Here is a 17,012-nt window from a genome sequence, read left to right as displayed (position 1 = left end):
TCGAAAACCATTGTTCGTTCGGTTTTGGAGACGGAGAAGAGTACGAAGACAGAGGAGTCTGAGCCTCCGGTGAAATTGATTGCTCTCGTCGGTAAAGGAGCAGTAAGCCCACTCAAATCCACTTCTTGGGAAGAAGTTATGCTCCACACTGTAAGTAATTTGTTTTCTTCTTCTCTCCCTCGCTTAACAATTTGGGACAATTTTGATTACAATCTTTTTTTTTTTCATTAATAGGCAAGAAGACTGAAATGGGTTGATGAAGGTTATGAAATGCTTGTCTTTGATGATGAAATCTTGAGTTCAAATGATCAGAGAGCTTTGACTCTGAAACAGGAACTGAATCAGACTGATATCTTGGTTTTAGTTGCTGTTACTAACTCGGAATCTGTGAAGTGGGTTCAGGAAAACAGCAAAAACATCAAAAACATGATTTGCTTTGAGTCTTCTTCAGATTTGATGAACAGGCTTGGAGGGACTGATATTGGAAGCGTTAATAACAAAGATAAAGAAACGACAGAGGTAGTGAAGACAGTGGGGGATGCTTGGGAACGTCGTAACTCTGATGATATAAGATTCTGTCTGCTTGTCATCATCAACGCTTACATAAGACCAGTTCCTGTGTTGCAAAACTTGAGGTCTAAAGGGTTCTCGACGCTTACTTGTATGGTTAAAAACTGTGGACCTCAGATTTTGAACTGTCTTTTGGATCCTAATTGTCGGAAAGCTCTTCAGTGTTTGAACCAATGTAGTCCTGTGGATCAGGTGTGCAGCTACAGATGCATTGCTTCTTACGAGAGTCCATACTTTGAAGCTTTCTCTCTTTGTGTGCTACAGAAACACAATTGTCTCGAATTGGATGCAAAGATCCCTGATAAGCCTTATGTGCCTCCCATGACGAGTTTCCGAGGGAAGGAGTTGTGTCATGACACAGCGGAAGACTTGTTTGTTGGATGGTTAGGGGAACTGGATTGGAGCTGGCGTGTCGTGGCTGGACAAAACCCGGCTTATGATCAGTTTCCATGTCAGTACCAGCTTTTTTACAGAGGGAAAGGGAAGTCATCGTTTTGGTATGAGCCCGTGTTTCAGGTGAGGACGCTTGAAGAGAAGCTAGTGTGGAGAAGGAGGAGATACTCGGTGAAGAGAGGAAAGGTCCCTGCAACATTTCGTTTCAGTGTTTTGGACAATGGTGTGGTGTCAAATGAGTTTTGGACTATAGTGGATGTGTGTGATGATCTAAGTTGGGGGCTGTTCCATTACAATGGAGCAGCTCGTGTGGCGGGACAGTCTTACACCGGGGCTGTGCTCGTGACACCGGATGGTTCGTACCCGGCAGAGAAAGAAAAAGAGAGATTGCAGTCAGCATTGGAGAAATGTGGGATTAAGAAGTGGGAACTCTTTGCTGTTGATAACTGTTCTTGTGAAAATGCGCCATTGGGAATTCCACAAGGTTCTAGACTACATTCAGAAATCAGCATCATCAACGTACCAGACTCGCAAGAAAAATTTAACTAATTTTGCACTGTTTTTTTCTTGTAAATTCATGTGTCGTTAAGAATATCATCGAATCTAATATTGAGTTATGACGAAGATAGTAAGAAATTCGTGTTTAAAAAAATGCAAACGTTTTTGAAAAGTAGTAAAATGTAAGAACTTTAGACAAAAACAGTGCTACAGGCACACCAGCATCAAACTTGGCACTCTGAAGAAAAGTGAACACAGATGAAACAAAGAGACATAACCTCAGAGAAGAGAAGTAGCCTTCCTTAGTTAACACAGGGAGGGGTACAAAACTAATTAATACCAAATTACCAATAATGGCTTCCTTCATCTGTTGAAACAAAGATAAGAATAAAATGAGAAGAAGTTGATACGCATAACTTGAGAATAACGGAAGTTGCGTTAACAAACTAAGACTCACTTTTNTGTGTGCTACAGAAACACAATTGTCTCGAATTGGATGCAAAGATCCCTGGGAAGCCTTATGTGCCTCCCATGACGAGTTTCCGAGGGAAGGAGTTATGTCATGATACAGCGGAAGACTTANATGTCTCTAAGTTGATCTTCTTCTGTTGCAGCTTCACGGTCATCCTGTATGACACGGAAAAAAACATATGTTTTTAAAGTTTAACATAAAAACCGAAAAAGACAATGGTTAAAGTTCTACTTCTACAGGATGACTAATTAAATTTTACCGTAGACATTATGCATTTGAGGTGAAACACGTCCGTACAGTGTTTGCATGAATAATGCACATTGCAGTATTTACTTCCTGATACTCTCCTAGTCCCAATACTTTCTCCACAGAGAACGCAGGCACGCAGCCCCCCGAAAACACTACGATTTTCTTCCATGAGAGTATGCTGATGTTTTTGGTTCTTCACATTTGATGGAAACCCAATACACTCTGCATGGACGTTGAAGTCACAGCTAATACATCCGTAGAACGACACACCACAAGGTTTAGCGCACACACGGCAGTTTCGAGTGATCGTCGATTCATCAATCCAAAAGTGATAGAAATAGTGACTGTGAGGCTTAGGCTTCATATTGGCTGAGGATCTTACCGCTTTGATGCATTTAATATGGAAACTGATTTCGCAAGTGGAACAACTATAGCCATACTTTTTAATTTCCAGCTTGCAAACTCTGCACTTGGAACCACTTACAAATGAAACTCTAAGGTCGTGATCAGGGTGTATTGGAGGAAAAAATCGTTTTTGCCTTTCAAATTCAACACACAGAGGATGGTATACATCTTCACACTTCATACATGAAACAAGTGAGTTTCGAATGATGAGACGCTCGTCAAATGTTGAAAGATCAAGCGATGCCATTTGCATGGTCTTGTCTTTCCCACACACCTTATCTTCACAGATAGCACAAGGCATCGGATATGACTTTGAAACCATAATTTGATTCAAATAATGCTTTTGTTGAATGCATTTAGTCCCTTCCCAGCTTCCTATGATTTTTTGCCCCCTTTGTAACTCTGTAAATAAATGTTTACCTCTAAATATGCAATTGGTATGGATGACAAAATTGCATAGGCGACAAAAGAGATTGAACCCTTCTATTCCTTTTGTGCAAATGTTACAATCCATAGTAACACCTGCACCTGCAGGGGCCTTTGGCAAGAGTGTCAAAGGATGCTTATGAACTCGATGCTGTAATGGTCTCCCTAGCTCTGCGCAGAAATTATGTGCCTGGAAGCTGCATGTCTCGCATTTACATGGGCTAACAAGTATTTTTGTATTGCATATTTCGCAGTTTGCACTTTCACCAAGTTCACTGAAATCAACAAATCTCATCACATGTATATGCCCCTTCATACTGTTAACCTGAATCAATCAAGCCAAGGGCAGTCACAAGTCACAACCATTGAATGAAGAGAATTTGCACTTGTGTTTTTTTCACTAGTCTATGAATTATAATGAAAAATTTGTACCATAAGTTTTTGTTTCAAGTCATTGGTATCATGGTCCCCTTGATCAATTGAACTCGTGTTGTCTTTGCGGCAAGAGTAAAGATCTTTCAAGTATAATGGGGAAGGCGCTTCCTGTAGATTATGATGATACAGAGTAGAACGTCATCGTCTTCACGACCAGCATCATTAGGGAAAAAAAAAAAACAGAATTGTAATGAAAATGTTAATTACCTTGCGTAAAATGCATTCAATGTGGCTTAGAAAATCACATTCTTCACAAGAATAAGCATGATGTCCTGCGGATACCATTGTTTCGCAAACGCCACAATACTCCAAAAAATCATTTTCATATGGGAGCAATTTGCACACAAGTGGATGAATGTGATGGGACTTCTCGACCACAAACTCAGGTATCTCAAGACACTCGAAATGGAAAGCCATACCACATTCCATGCAGCAATAAAAAGAGTCAAGAGATATCACATTACATTTCTTACATATTTCGCATTGATAGTTTTGTGTAAAACTTATGTGAGATTTAGTTCTATAAATCAACTTGTGGGGATGAGACTTGTGCGTAAGACCTCGCAAAAAGGAATCTAGACACCTCAAATGAGCGTCATAATCGCATTCTAGGCAACCAAATGGAACACCGGCAATCTTTTCCCCGCAAAGATCACAGTAACTAGTTCGTGTGTAATCAAGGCGTCTGAGAGGGTGTGCTGGATGCGCAGGATGTGAAATCTCTCTCGGAAAATCGATACAGCGTTCATGAACAAATGAGTAACAGTGAACGCAACCATAACATATTGTAGAGGGAGAGAGGGTAAGCTCACAGAGAAGGCAAGAACCTGAACCGCTAGCGTCTGGTCCCGGTCTACACCTCTTAAGCAAGTGACAATGGCTGTCATGGAGCAGCTCTTTGTCATCCCATCCTCTGAAGATGTTCTCACTCTGCGCACAGCCCATGTCCAAGTAGATCTCACACTCTTCACACTTGTAGAAAGAACCAGAAGACATGTTGCCACACCCGGAGCAGAGGATGTGTCCAGGTTTCTGATCGTACTGACGTAGGCAAAACTCTAGAGGATGATCCGGATGGAAATCATGTGACACCTTTGGCGGCAGATGAGAGCAAGCTTTACAGAGATTGAAATCGCAAGGGCTACATGCCAACTCGACAAGTTCATCTTTGTAGCAAATGCTGCAAATCCCGTCTGCGACGATCTTTGGAGAAGTCAACGGGCATTCATGGGAGAAATGCTGGAGGAGCTCTGCCATCAAAGTCAACGGGAGAAAGAAAGATGATGAGATCCAAAGTTTTGTTCTGTTAACATTTAAGATAGTGGGTGGGTGGGAGTATTAGTCACGAATCAAGCCGTCCTAGCATTAACGACTAAGCCCACAAGAGGAGAGTTTGATATGGACTCTAACTTTTTTATTATTATTATTTAATGTGAATTATTAGAATTTAGAACAGTCCACTGATAACTTTCTCTGACTCTATTAGATCAATCACTTATAATTTTCTTTCATACTTTCTTCTTTTAAGTGTGGTATTTTTAAAAATTTCCTTTCAAAAATGTTCCTCATTAAATCTGAAAGGTTAGCGAGACAAAGACACAATCCAAATATTTATAAAATTTTCTTAGGTAATTTATAAAGTTTATAAGGTTTTTATAAGATTTTATTAGATATTTATTAAATATTTATAAGATATTTATAATGTTTATATGATATATATGTAGTTTGTGTATGTTTTTGTATTATCATCCGTTTGTGTGAAGTTGCAGTGTACTTTATTTCAGATCAAATATTGCGGTTAGAAGATCCTTGGACTACCATCTGTTTTTTGTGGTTTTTCTTGTTTTAGATCTGTTTTAAGCTTTAGTTTTTAAAGATTTAAGTTTTAATTGTCTATTTTTGGAACTCAAATTTCTGATCTGTAATTGAAAGGATGTTATGTTTTAAGTTGTTTGGGTTTTTTCGTGTAGTCTCCGAGAGTTTTTTGTGCTTGTCGGCTTATACTTCTAGAATGATTGATGTCATTGTCAGCTCTATCTCACTTTGTAATCAAACCTTGTTATCAATGAAATTCTATTGGCGAACAAAAAAGTTTGTGTATGTTTTTTAAAGTTGTATACGTATTTGACTACATCGTATTTTTTTTAGGATATTTTCGACAAAAAAAATAAAGAAAAAATATATTTGAAAAATGATATTAAATTTAATCCGATATTCATTATAAAAAACTGATCCTGACCCGAAATCCCAAACTTGACCCATAATTAAAGCAGAAAACAAAACATACAAAAATAATTGGAAAGTCTAAATCAAATTGCAAAGGGAAAGCTTCCAACATGGATCCCACGATACGAATATAATTCTTTAACATTTTCTTGGTTGAGTTTCACATTGGGATGGGATAGCTCCAACATAACATGGATCCTAATATCCTTTGAATGCGATCACAAGTCACAACTACCCATGAATATTTTTCTTCGTCCTAGTAAAAAAAGAAGAGAAAATTCCTAACACATTTTTGGTTGACTTTCTTCATTTCTTGCTCTCTCTCTCTCTCTCTCTCTCTCTCTCTATCTCACATCGGGATGGGAAAGATCCAACATGGATCCCATGAATGCGAGTTGACCTCGCCGAAGATCGTCGGAAATGGGATCTGCAACATCTGCTTCAAAGATGAACCTGTTGAATTCGCCTGCGACCCTTGTAACTTCGATCTCTGCAAAGCTTGCTCGGACCTTCCCCTAAAGATGTCACACCATCTCCATCCGGAGCACCCTCTAGAGTTTCGTATTGGCGAGGATGACCGAAAAACCAAATACATGGTGTGCGTTGGGTGCGGGAACATGTCCTCTGGAACATACTACTACGAGTGTGACAAGTGTGAGGTCTATCTTGATTTGGGCTGTGCACTCCAGAAGAGCATAACGACGGGTTGGGAAGCCAAAGAAATGCTCCATTACAGCCATGAACACTTGCTCAAAAGGTGTAGGCCAGGACCAGATTCCAAAGGCTCTTGCCTTCTCTGTGAGCAACCTCTCTCTTTCACTGCAATATGTTACGGTTGCGTTCACTGTTACATGTTTTTTCACGAGCGTTGCCTTGATCTTATACCCACTGAGTTTCAACATCCCATTCACCCTATCCACCCTCTCAAACGCCTTGATTACATACAAGCTTTTGATGGTCGGAAACGTTGTAATGCCTGTCGTCGCAAATTTGCTGGTGTCCCATTTGGTTGCTTAGAATGTGAGTTTTACCTTCACCTGAGATGTGCAGATGCCTTGTTGAGGGGTTTGTTGTATAAGTCTCATGAACACAGACTGGTTTATGTAGAAAGTACTAACCGTGTCGTTGATGATAGGATAAAGTGCCCATGTATAATATGCGAGGAAACTGTTATCTATAACAGATTCTATTATTTGTGCGTCATATGTGATTTGAGATGTCATACCGAGTGTCTTGAGATACCTGAATATGTTCTCAAGAAATCGTATCACGTTCATCAACTTAGTTACAAAAGAGTCGGAGCCAGGGACGGGGACGAGGACGATTTTTTGGAGTATTGTGGTGTTTGTGAGACGATGGTAATTTCCGGACATCCAGCATATTCTTGTGATGAATGTGATTTTCTCGGTCACACTGAATGCATTCTACGCGAGGTAATTAATATTTTATTACAACTCTGTTTTTTCTTATAATGATATGATGTTATATATGTATTGACAAAAATGATGAGCTAGTAATTTTACTCATAACCAACAGGATGAGCCTTCCCCATTGTACTTGAAAGATTTGTACTCTTGCAGCAAAGACAACACAATTAGATCCCAAAATCTCAAAGACCTTGGAACTAATGAATTTGAAGATAAGCTATTGGTATGATAATTTTTTACTATAGTCCATAAACTAGTGAAACAATATCTTCTCCTAAATTGTCTCAAATATATATGCTCTAGGTTAATAGCTTCAGTCATATTCATGTGATGAGACTGGTCCACATGAGTGAGCTTGAGGAAGAAGGAAACTGCAGCATGTGCGGTACAAAGATACATGATAATCCTTGCAAATGTGAGACATGTAGCTTCCAGTCACATGATTTTTGTGCAGAGCTTGGGCGGCCATCTAGGCATCAATTTCATTTGAACCATTCTCTCACCCTTCTACCAAATTCCCCAAGATGGATGGAAAGAAAGTGTGAGTCATGCAAAAAGGATGTAGAAGGGTTCAATCTCTTCTGTCGTACATGCAATTTTATCATCGACATCAGTTGCGTTTTGAAAGATAAGAAAATGCATGGTGCATTACACATGGGTCAGAAAATCATTGGAACATTGGTAGAGCTTTGCATACAAGAAAAACATAGCTTGTTTCAACTTATCGTCTCAAAGTCATATCCTATCGCTTGCTCTATTTGTGATGAGAAGTTTTGTGGAAAAGCTTTTTCATGTGTGACGTGTGAAGATATATACCACCCTTTGTGTATCCAAGTTGGGAGGCGACTACTAGTTGGTCATCCACTTCATTCTGATCACATGCTAGCAGTTTTACTTCTTGAAAGTGAATCCAAGTGCACTGCTTGCCAAACGAATATTACAACAAAGTATGGCTATTATTGTTCCATTTGCAAAATCAATTTCCACATTGGTTGCATCAAAGCAGTGATGGTACCAAGCAAGATCAAGTCACATAGTCACTATCTCTATAACTTTTGGAACAATGATTTGAGGGTGACTCGAGCTTGCAGTGTGTGCACTAGACCTTGTGGTGTGTCTTACTACGGATGTATTGACTGTAAGTTCAGCGGCCATGTAGAGTGTATTGGGTTTCCATCTAATGTGAAGAACCAACAGCATCAACATACTCTCACACAGGGATATACTTCTCACAGGGACAAATGGTCTGTCCGTGATACATACCTGGATAATATATTCTACTCATGTTATCATTGCGAGAAAGGATTTAACACTGGAAAAATCATGTCTACGGTAACCGATTATTTTGTAGACATTTAAACAAAAAAATTCTTTCAGTTATTTCATCACTTAATTATTGTTTTTTTGGATTCAAACAGGACGACCGTGAGGAAGCAACAGAAGAGGAGCAACTTCAAGACATCTATCTTATGTACCTTGAGCGTGATCTCCAAGACCTTTTAAGTTGTGATGAGTCTTTGTGAGTAATGTTTTGCCTCCCTCTCTGAATTTAACCATATATTATGTTATGACTCAATATTCCTCTCATTTTCTTCTTGTAGTGCAGAAGATGATGTGACCGGAGCCAGTGACTCTTCTTCTTAGTTGCGTTCTCCTTCACCTCTCTGAAATTGAATACTGAAAACTCCCTTATTAAATAAGGTTTATGGCTCAAACTCTTCTCATTTATGTATACAATAGAAGGTGGCGTATTGAAAGACTCGACTCGATCGACTGTGATGAATCTTAATATTGTATGCCTATCCCTCTTTAATGCAACTTCAGTGAACTAAAGTTATGTTTTAAATTCTCTCATCTTCTACTTATGTTTATGATCCACCACCATTGTGTGGATTGAGTTTGCATGCAACATGTTTATTTTTTGGATCTTGGATTTGTGGTTTTCATTATTCTGATTGCCAAGTTTGATTTCTCCTTAATTGTATACCTGATTTAATAGTGAGCTCTCCAATTGTTGGACTTGGTATGGAGTATATATAGTTGTTTTGATGAGCAAATAATGTAACCAGGGGTCCCGGGTTCGATCATTTTGCAATAGACAAAACTGTAGAGGATGTTTCCGAGTGAAAATCGTGTGACACCTTGTGAGAGACAGATTAGGAAAGAAGACTAATTCAGGAACAAATCAAGAAGCGTAATGTAAACAGATGATAAGGGTCAAAGCCGAGTTCTTTTGAGTCACTTGCGACACGTGACCAGCAAGATAGGTCTAAACTTCTGAAGAACTGCCACGTATTGGCCAGGTGGCAGATTTCAAGACCATGGCTGGAGGGTATAAAAATTAGTTTTGGTGTGGACAAAAGGGGAAATTGAGTTCGTGAGATCGGGTAACCATGTCCGGAGCACAAGGAGCAGAGCCGATGGGGTCAAGAACAGCTACAACGTATGAGTCGGTGGAAGGAGGGCAGAACAAGACCAAGCTTGATTTAAAGTCAAAGGATGACGAAGGTGGGATTCAAGTTGACAAGCTTCAAGACAAGGTCTCTGATGCTGCTGGTCTTGGCGGACCTGTATTTGGTGCTGGTAAAGATGACAAGAAGCAGGATCTTGGTGTTACCGGTACCGGATAGATCTCTGTAAACTATGTGCATTTGTGGTCCTTTCTAGTCATGTAATGTTAAACTAATCAATAAAAGCGTTTTTGAGACAACGATGAAACCTGACATATTCTGAGACTCTTTTTTATGAATCAACTCAAATTGTGTCCTCTTACAAAGCTAAAAGGATCTGTCATCTGTGTATCAAGAAACAGAGAATCAAGATCAAATATGACCTTAACAAAACCAAGAGTAAAACACCAAAACTTATAAATCGAACACTAATAGGCTGTTCGAGAAAACTAAGATGTGCAGCATCAGAGACGGAACCAACAATACCTTTCTTTACTAACAAAATCAAGACATATAAAACGACTCAGGACACACACATTAAATACTTCGGACAATACATAATGAACTTGCATACATATACAAAAGGAAAAGAAATCTCAGACACAATCATTCTTCTGTTTTGTCTGACAGAGAAAGTTATGAGACTTTTTAATGTTCTCTTACTTCTAGTCTAAGTCATATGGACGAGGTGTGAAGGAAGCAGCACCATCTACGACGTCATCAGTCTTAAGGGTTCCATCTTTAGACATAAGCACTCTGTATATCCGCTTCGAACAGGCCTCACCTACCTTTTTGTCTTCTCCTACTAAATTTTCCACTTTCAAGTCTTTTAGTGTAAACTCCTTGTCATGAACCTATTCCCCAATTTTTTTAAAACCAACAACACCACACAATTTGTATCAGAAACCATTAGAAACAAACTGGGAAGTCAAATCCCTAGTATGTGTTTACTCACCGACATGTTAGGATTCATATAAACCTCAAGAAGAGACTTCAAGGATGGGTATTTCTTTGACACTGCTAAAGCGTATCTTGGCGGTACCTTTGGTATTGCTACCAACACTTTCAACCTATTTGACCCAATGCATATTTACTGATTAAACAAAGCAGGTGATTTAACAAATATTGAAATTGAAAATGGATTTAGATTACTCTACCATAGGCTCTCTCTAATCAAGTGCTTATCAGCTCCCTTCCGGGACATTAATGTACTAGCAGCGCATACTGACCACCGAGTTAACTTATCCCTGCGCATTAGACAGTTTAATTCGGAATCAAGGACGTCAGCACAGAGATAGTTTCTATTTGAGCTTCTGTATCTTCCATTTCGGTTTATATCAAAAGATTTTTTGTTGGATTTGTATGTTAGGAGGAAAGGAAACGGAACTTTCATTGGGCATCATATCAAATTAAAATCTTTGGAAACAAAACTGAAATAGCATAGATATTAGCACCTGACTTGGCAATAGGCCAGATTACTTGTTAAACGAACAACATGTTCAGCCACCTCAGCCTCATCTACACAATGCCTGGAATGTACTCCAATATAGTGAGTAGTTAATTTTGCGATTGCCTGAAACACATCAGATCTTTATTAACGACAAAAAAGGAGTTTTCCTCTAAACACATTTTGATTAGGAACTGTAGTACCTCATCAATAGGAGGCTTACTCCAACCACTGCGATTTGCAGGGTCCTTGTACTCAATCCTCTCCCTAGAAGATAAGATTTTTCAGCTTCAGTCAGGATGGAAACATTAATGCAGCAAAAAGTTACCTTCTCAAACGCACTTTTTGTTTACGTAGGACATTAACTTATTGGTGAGGTAGCATATTGTAGAAGATGGGTATTCATCACGAACTCTGGAGACGTTTTCTAGAAGTTCTTTATTAGCAACAAGATTACAAAAGTCTTCAGCCTCATACACAAGTAAAACGTATGGAATCTTGGACCCTAGGGGCAAACTCTGCAATAGATAAAAGAAGATAAGAGAATAAGAAAATACTGATTCACATTATAATCTCTAAGGGATTCATTTCTTTACTTAATTTATAATCTGTAACCCATCCATGTCAGGTTTTATGAAGTCATCTTTGATCAATTACTTTCTACACATGTCTCATTCTTAAGATGGAAGGTTATATAAAAAAACTTAAAACTGAAACACACAGAAAGAATAATTTGACAAACAATGCCTGAGATTTTATCGTACCTGAGCAATATCCTCTGGAAGTGTAATTTCCCACACAATGGATCTCTCAATTGGATTAGAGGTTACACGGTATGTAATGCCTTTCTCTTGCAACCCCGAAACAAGACGTCCTGTATCAACTGAAGGAACTGAGTCTCCATACTTTAGTGATGAATTAGCCAAACCTTGAGAGGTATATGTTGAAGAATGATACGTAGAATGGAGAAAGTCCTTACCTCCAAAAGATTCTTCAATCAGTTTATTGTCAATCAAGGCGACAATAGATTTAAGGGCTTTGTCCTTTTCCCATTTCTTCTTTTCCTTCTCCAACTTTTTATGCTCAGCATCTTCAGCTTTCATGGCAGCTTTTTGTAATTTCTCTTGCTGGATGATGAAAGCTAATTAACTACTGATCCAAGGAATACAAAATATATAAATTATGTTAAAATAAACATAAAGCTCACTTCTTTTCTTAACTTCTTTTCCTCTGTCGCGCTGATCTTTTCATCTTTAGACACCTTCTTTTTAGGCAACGCATCAACAGAAAGATAGGTACTTTTGTAACTTTCAGGCCGCTTCTGTCGACCCATTTTCTCATCGCTTGTATCTTCTTTCTCATGGTCAGAATCGACCTGGTTTTTGCAAGTAAAGCAAAATAACAGTTACATATTATGTAACATTTAGTAGTAAGATCAAACAAAAGAGAAAGGTAACCATCGGTGCACAAAATAACAAAGACTCCCAATCCTCGAAAAGACAGCATTAGGAATCACATATAGAGCCAACCAATTCATTAATCATATACACCCATCACGAAGATATGGTATGAATGCAGAATGTTTTCAAACAAGTACCTCAATAGGATCTTTAGACAGTGTAGATCGAAAACCAGCGCTCTGCATCCAGCTAGTATCATCATCTGACACAAAACCATTCATAAGTGATGAAGAGACTACCCTTTGCAAATCACACACATGATGAATAGTTCAGACAACGTCAAATACTTGGCTTAGATATTCTTGTATGTATTCTCAGGTCATAGTAAGCCTAATCAGAATCAGCATCACTGGATCCACAAGGTTGCTTCCAAGAATCAGCAGCATGCACAGGTACATACAACTTCTTTGCAGTTCCAGGTTCGGAATTGTCTTCAGAATCAGACTCGAGAGATATTACTCGTTTACCTAATCAGATTTCGGAAAAAAAAACAACAAACTCAGTGGAAACAGTAAAACCCTAACAAAGAACTGAAAGATTCATCAGTAATCAAAAAAATTGACAAACAGAACAGTCTCCCCAAGTATCAATTCCCCTATAAAACGAAACCACTTCAGCATAACCGTCGGAGACGAACCGAAATTAACAAAGACGCGTTGAGAGATTAAATCGATTCCGGAACGGTAAACTAACCGGAAAACGTGTGAGACTCACGGTGTGAAGGAACTCCGATTCCGGAAGCAAATGAAGACTTCACATCGTCAAAGAGAGGTGCCTCGTCGACGAGGACCAATGGAGTAGTAGAAGCAGATCCCGGCGGTTGTTTCTTCGGTGACGGATCGGAACCCAAGTTCAAAACCGTAGGAGTAGGATTCTTTCGAGCCCTCTTCGACGGTGGTGGAGTAGCTTCATCCTCGCCGTCGGAGATCAGAATGAGATCGCTCATCAAGTGAGAGAGAGAGTTTGAATTAGGCAATGAAGGCGGGACTATCGATAGAGAGAAAGAAGTCAGTGTGTCGTAAACGATTGATTCGTCAGGGGTATTTAAAGAGTGTGTTTGGGTACAAGGTTTACTTTATTCTTTAGCTGTCTCATGTCGCGGTTACACTAATTTTGCCGATTTAGATTGTTAAACAACGTTAGGGTTTTTAATGTATGATCCTCCCTCCTCCTTAGTTTGGTTTCATATCATCTTTGCATATTCCTTCCGTATTCTATTAAACTTAATTGTGTGATTAATGTTACCAAATCATGTTCCACATTTACCAAAACTTTAAAGTTTGGTCAGTGTCTTCCAAACTCTCTTCCCAACTGATTCTATAATCTTTGAACCTTTTAAACCTTTTTTCCAAACGTCCACCATAATTCTTATCTAAAATTCACCTTTGCATATCACCCAAGACAAGTTTGTGACGCAGTAAAAACCAAGAAGGATCGTTAAAAACAAACAAAACCGATCAAAAAAAAGTAAAGAGAGATAGAAGAGGATCTCTCAGACATCCAAGGAAGGGATAAAGAAGCAGCATTAGCTCTCAAGCCCGGCGAAAGGCGAAAGCTTTAGGCGGCCACTGCGAATGTTTTGAGAAACAAGCCTTTTTTTTTTTGGTTTTATCCTCATCGATCCTAATCTATATATATATATATATATATATATCATCAATTTACTCAACAACATAACAAAACATAATAAATAAACTGTAGTATTAGAGAGAGTCTCAGACATCCAAGGAAGGATAAAAGAACAGCATTGGCTCTCAAGCCCGGCGAAAGGCGAAAGCCTTAGGCGGCCACTGCGAATGTTTTGAGAAACAAGCCTTCTCTTCTATCATCATCGACAACTAACAACCATTAACTCGAGTTCTATAGTTTCAAAACAAACGTTACAAACTTACAAAAACAGACAATTTCAAGAGCAAGACCAAAGACAAGAAACGTATGCAAAACAACTTCAGAAATTCGAATTCTAGGGTCTATGGTCTGGACTCTAATAATATAGTCGGAGAAAGAGGCGGCGTTGGATTAGTGTGTACAGACTAGGGTTTATGTTTTCGACTACACACAATAAACGGCTGAGATTTGTTTCCTTTCTTGCTTCTGTTTCATTTTCCCAAATGGGCTTTTCTCATCCTCATTCATTTAGATTTCTTGATAGGCTACCTTAGCTCAGCCCTTTATTACGGCCTACCTACGACAGCAAAAACATGTCAAGTTTGAACTTTGAAGATACCGCACATAAGCTAAGATGTGAGATGACCCCGGCAAGGACTAAGTAAAATTCCTGTAATCTTTTATGTAAAAAAATCTTGGTGGTTAAGTTTCAATATTTGTATGAGTCTAATAATCTTTGAAGGACGGCTTCCTAACCAAATGTGTATATTATTTCAGCTTTGTCTCCCTTGTGAGTATATTATTTCAGCTTTGTCTTGATATAAAGAATTTACAAATGATTGAGTTGATACATTTTTGTCAACCATATTTTAAAGAATTTCTGTGCGTAGAAGAATTTACAATTGCATTGGCTATAACCATTTTTGTATCAAGATTGGAATATACTCTTACAATTTACCCTTTGTGTCAATGCAAAATCTACTATAAGATTATATATTTTCTCGTTACAAACCCATTGTTTCAAGAAAAAGAAAAAACGAAATTGGATTACACAAAACTCGAAGCAACGTTAAGCATTCGGAAACTATTAACAACATACACACAGATCATCAACAAGCAAGTATAGAAAAGACCCAAAGTCCACGAGACATGGTTTTACTTTCTTGCTTTTGAAGACCAAACTAATATAACAAAGAGCTTCAACTTCCGCAGGCTAAACATTCGTCAGGGTTTGTCAAGGAACATACCATCTGCGCCAACTTAGTTTCATTATCCTCTTCTTCTACTTCTTTACCTCCTTCTGCTACACTCGGCTTCTCCTACATCAAGCCCAACGACAACAACTCATAGGTAAAATGTCTGAATTCACTAGAAGAATCATTGCAAAGAGTGTTGCATTGTTTGTTTTTTTTTACCTTGAGCATGGCTGTGTCAACTGTGAACTTTATCGCATCAGCTGCAGCACGAGATCGCAGGTAATACATCCCGGTTTTCAAACCCTAAAGGTAGATTAACAACAAAATAAGTGAGATTATGAGTATTTACAAGATGAGTGAGGACCAGATACTCTTTAGAATCTCAAAACTATTTCACATTGAACATAAAAAGAGTTTAGATGTTTAAGGTTTGTACCTTTTTCCAAGCATAGAAGTGTAAGGAAGTGAGTTTTGCGAAGTTGGGTTTGTCCATGTGTATGTTCAAGCTTTGGCTTTGATCTATGTAGCATCCACGATCAACAGCCATGTCCACCACTGTTCTCTGTTTGATTTCCCACACGGTTCTGTGTTTTATTGCAAGAGAAACAAATCAAATATCGGTATCTAGACATAGTAGTCAGTGAGAACAAAAAATAAATGGGAGCTATACCTGTAAATAGCCTTCAAGTCGTCAGGTATCTCCGCAACATTTACTATAGAACCATTCTCATTAATTAATTTGTTCTTCAACGTTGGAGTCCAAAGTCCCATATCAGTTAAGTCATGGAGAAGATGCTTATTCACCACTACGAACTCACCACTGCACAAACCAAGACGACCCAATGAGTAAGAAGTACAGTAAGTGGGAAAACCAGAAACATACTTTGTCAGATGATTTAATCACGTACCTCAAGACTCTCCGGCTGTAGATGTTTGATGTGTATGGCTCAAAACATTCATTGTTCCCGAGAATCTGACTGGTTGAAGCAGTTGGCATAGGTGCTACTAAAAGAGAGTTCCTCACTCCATTCTTTGATATCATATTTCTAAGATCAGCCCAGTCCCAGCGGTTTGATGGAATTACATTCCACATGTCAGGTTGAAGGATTCCCTAGAGATGGGATAAAGTCAGCCTAACAATTCACCATAATACCTTATGAAGTGTGGTCTGATAATTGATGGCTGAGATGCATACCTTACTCACAGGACTTCCTGCGTAGGTTTCATAGGGCCCAACTCTTGCAGCAAGCTCTGAAGATGCTTTGAGGGCATGGTAGTATATGGTTTCAAATATATCCTTATTCAATTGTTGGGCCTGAGTAAGAAATTAAACTTCTTAAGAACAGAGCACAAAATTATTTTCCAAGGCTGATCATATAATGCAAAACAAGTCTACCTCTGGAGAATCAAATGGCATTCCAAGGAGGATAAATGCATCTGCAAGACCTTGTACACCGATACCAATAGGTCTGTGACGCATGTTTGAAGTTTTTGCAGTCTCCACAGGATAGTAATTCACATCTATTATCTTATTGAGATTAATAGTAACAGTAGCAGTCACCTGGCCACACAGAAACATTAAAAAGTCAACATCACATCTATAAGACAGAGATAATTCCTTCAGATTTGAGGTCAAATACTTAGTATCTGACCTCTGCTAACTTGTCAAAATCAAAGTAACGATTCTTTGAGCCCAGACTGCCAGCAAGCTTAGATGGATGAGAGTCTAACGGGATGTCCTGTAGTGAGA

The 17,012-nt window shown here is 38.7% G+C and overlaps 7 protein-coding genes across 10 annotated transcripts in view; 3 read left to right on the top strand and 4 right to left on the bottom strand.

Annotated features, from left to right (window-relative positions):
- Positions 1 to 4,767, bottom strand: part of LOC104704958 — a 6,670-nt gene extending 1,903 nt beyond the window's left edge. The window contains exons 1-3 of the mRNA XM_019227920.1: positions 3,656 to 4,767; positions 3,446 to 3,556; positions 2,193 to 3,338 (exon numbers count right to left, since the gene is read on the bottom strand). Coding sequence (XP_019083465.1) covers positions 2,193 to 3,338; positions 3,446 to 3,556; positions 3,656 to 4,705 — 2,307 coding nt within the window. The 5' untranslated portion in view covers positions 4,706 to 4,767. The remainder of the gene's footprint in view (positions 1 to 2,192; positions 3,339 to 3,445; positions 3,557 to 3,655) is intronic.
- LOC104702730 (violaxanthin de-epoxidase, chloroplastic-like) lies at positions 7 to 1,587 on the top strand. The gene is made up of 2 exons (XM_010418640.2): positions 7 to 150; positions 235 to 1,587. The coding sequence occupies exons 1-2, from the start codon at positions 139 to 141 to the stop codon at positions 1,510 to 1,512; spliced, it is 1,290 nt and encodes a 429-aa protein (XP_010416942.1). The 5' UTR covers positions 7 to 138; the 3' UTR covers positions 1,513 to 1,587.
- LOC104702726 lies at positions 5,860 to 8,947 on the top strand. Of its 4 annotated transcripts, none has more exons than XM_010418637.2 (6): positions 5,860 to 7,107; positions 7,211 to 7,324; positions 7,405 to 8,239; positions 8,337 to 8,433; positions 8,520 to 8,620; positions 8,708 to 8,947. In XM_010418637.2, exons 1-5 carry the CDS (start codon positions 6,034 to 6,036, stop codon positions 8,602 to 8,604), a joined length of 2,205 nt encoding a protein of 734 aa, XP_010416939.1. In that variant the 5' UTR covers positions 5,860 to 6,033; the 3' UTR covers positions 8,605 to 8,620; positions 8,708 to 8,947. The 4 variants fall into 4 exon arrangements, with proteins under 4 accessions (XP_010416939.1, XP_019083462.1, XP_010416938.1 ...); XM_019227917.1 differs by having other exon boundaries at positions 8,703 to 8,947; XM_010418636.2 differs by having other exon boundaries at positions 7,405 to 8,433.
- LOC104702725 lies at positions 9,449 to 9,811 on the top strand. Its single transcript, XM_010418634.2, has one exon. It carries the CDS (start codon positions 9,495 to 9,497, stop codon positions 9,729 to 9,731), a length of 237 nt encoding a protein of 78 aa, XP_010416936.1. The 5' UTR covers positions 9,449 to 9,494; the 3' UTR covers positions 9,732 to 9,811.
- Positions 9,950 to 13,497, bottom strand: LOC104702724 (crossover junction endonuclease EME1A-like). Its single transcript, XM_019227919.1, has 12 exons — positions 13,152 to 13,497; positions 12,794 to 12,925; positions 12,596 to 12,660; positions 12,206 to 12,373; positions 11,978 to 12,125; positions 11,763 to 11,881; positions 11,341 to 11,516; positions 11,202 to 11,265; positions 11,006 to 11,124; positions 10,709 to 10,798; positions 10,507 to 10,621; positions 9,950 to 10,405 (listed from the first exon to the last, which is right to left on the bottom strand). The coding sequence occupies exons 1-12, from the start codon at positions 13,402 to 13,404 to the stop codon at positions 10,217 to 10,219; spliced, it is 1,638 nt and encodes a 545-aa protein (XP_019083464.1). The 5' UTR covers positions 13,405 to 13,497; the 3' UTR covers positions 9,950 to 10,216.
- Positions 15,027 to 16,997, bottom strand: LOC104704957 (ribonucleoside-diphosphate reductase large subunit-like). Its single transcript, XM_019227916.1, has 8 exons — positions 16,915 to 16,997; positions 16,659 to 16,823; positions 16,458 to 16,577; positions 16,171 to 16,373; positions 15,933 to 16,082; positions 15,699 to 15,846; positions 15,482 to 15,565; positions 15,027 to 15,385 (listed from the first exon to the last, which is right to left on the bottom strand). Exons 2-8 carry the CDS (start codon positions 16,740 to 16,742, stop codon positions 15,266 to 15,268), a joined length of 909 nt encoding a protein of 302 aa, XP_019083461.1. The 5' UTR covers positions 16,743 to 16,823; positions 16,915 to 16,997; the 3' UTR covers positions 15,027 to 15,265.
- The window catches only part of LOC109125178 (ribonucleoside-diphosphate reductase large subunit-like), a 6,114-nt gene continuing 5,921 nt past the window's right edge, over positions 16,820 to 17,012 (bottom strand). Inside the window, exons 9-10 of the mRNA XM_019227152.1 lie at positions 16,925 to 17,001; positions 16,820 to 16,823 (exon numbers count right to left, since the gene is read on the bottom strand). Of these exons, the coding sequence (XP_019082697.1) occupies positions 16,820 to 16,823; positions 16,925 to 17,001 (81 nt within the window). The remainder of the gene's footprint in view (positions 16,824 to 16,924; positions 17,002 to 17,012) is intronic.

Source organism: Camelina sativa, chromosome 7 (assembly GCF_000633955.1).
Source record: "Camelina sativa cultivar DH55 chromosome 7, Cs, whole genome shotgun sequence".
Classification (NCBI taxonomy): Eukaryota; Viridiplantae; Streptophyta; class Magnoliopsida; order Brassicales; family Brassicaceae; genus Camelina; species Camelina sativa.
Note: the sequence above shows the minus strand (reverse complement) of the source record. Positions and strands in the feature narration are given on the sequence as shown.

Bases quoted from the DNA above. Each gene is read 5' to 3' on its own strand.
- LOC104702725 (XM_010418634.2), top strand. From the start codon at position 9,495: ATGTCCGGAGCACAAGGAGCAGAGCCGATGGGGTCAAGAACAGCTACA.
- LOC104702724 (XM_019227919.1), bottom strand. From the start codon at position 13,404: ATGAGCGATCTCATTCTGATCTCCGACGGCGAGGATGAAGCTACTCCA. The intron at 12,661-12,793 runs ATTAGGCTTACT...GTTTTGTGTCAG, and splicing joins ATCCAGTGATGCTGATTCTG to ATGATGATACTAGCTGGATG. The intron at 11,266-11,340 runs GTGCGTTTGAGA...CTTATCTTCTAG, and splicing joins ATGTCCTACGTAAACAAAAA to GGAGAGGATTGAGTACAAGG.
- LOC104704957 (XM_019227916.1), bottom strand. From the start codon at position 16,742: ATGCGTCACAGACCTATTGGTATCGGTGTACAAGGTCTTGCAGATGCA. The intron at 16,578-16,658 runs GTAGACTTGTTT...TTTCTTACTCAG, and splicing joins TGCCATTTGATTCTCCAGAG to GCCCAACAATTGAATAAGGA. The intron at 16,374-16,457 runs GTATGCATCTCA...TCCCATCTCTAG, and splicing joins CAGGAAGTCCTGTGAGTAAG to GGAATCCTTCAACCTGACAT.
- LOC104702726 (XM_010418635.2), top strand. From the start codon at position 6,034: ATGGGAAAGATCCAACATGGATCCCATGAATGCGAGTTGACCTCGCCG. The intron at 7,108-7,210 runs GTAATTAATATT...CATAACCAACAG, and splicing joins CTGAATGCATTCTACGCGAG to GATGAGCCTTCCCCATTGTA. The intron at 8,434-8,519 runs GTAACCGATTAT...GGATTCAAACAG, and splicing joins CTGGAAAAATCATGTCTACG to GACGACCGTGAGGAAGCAAC.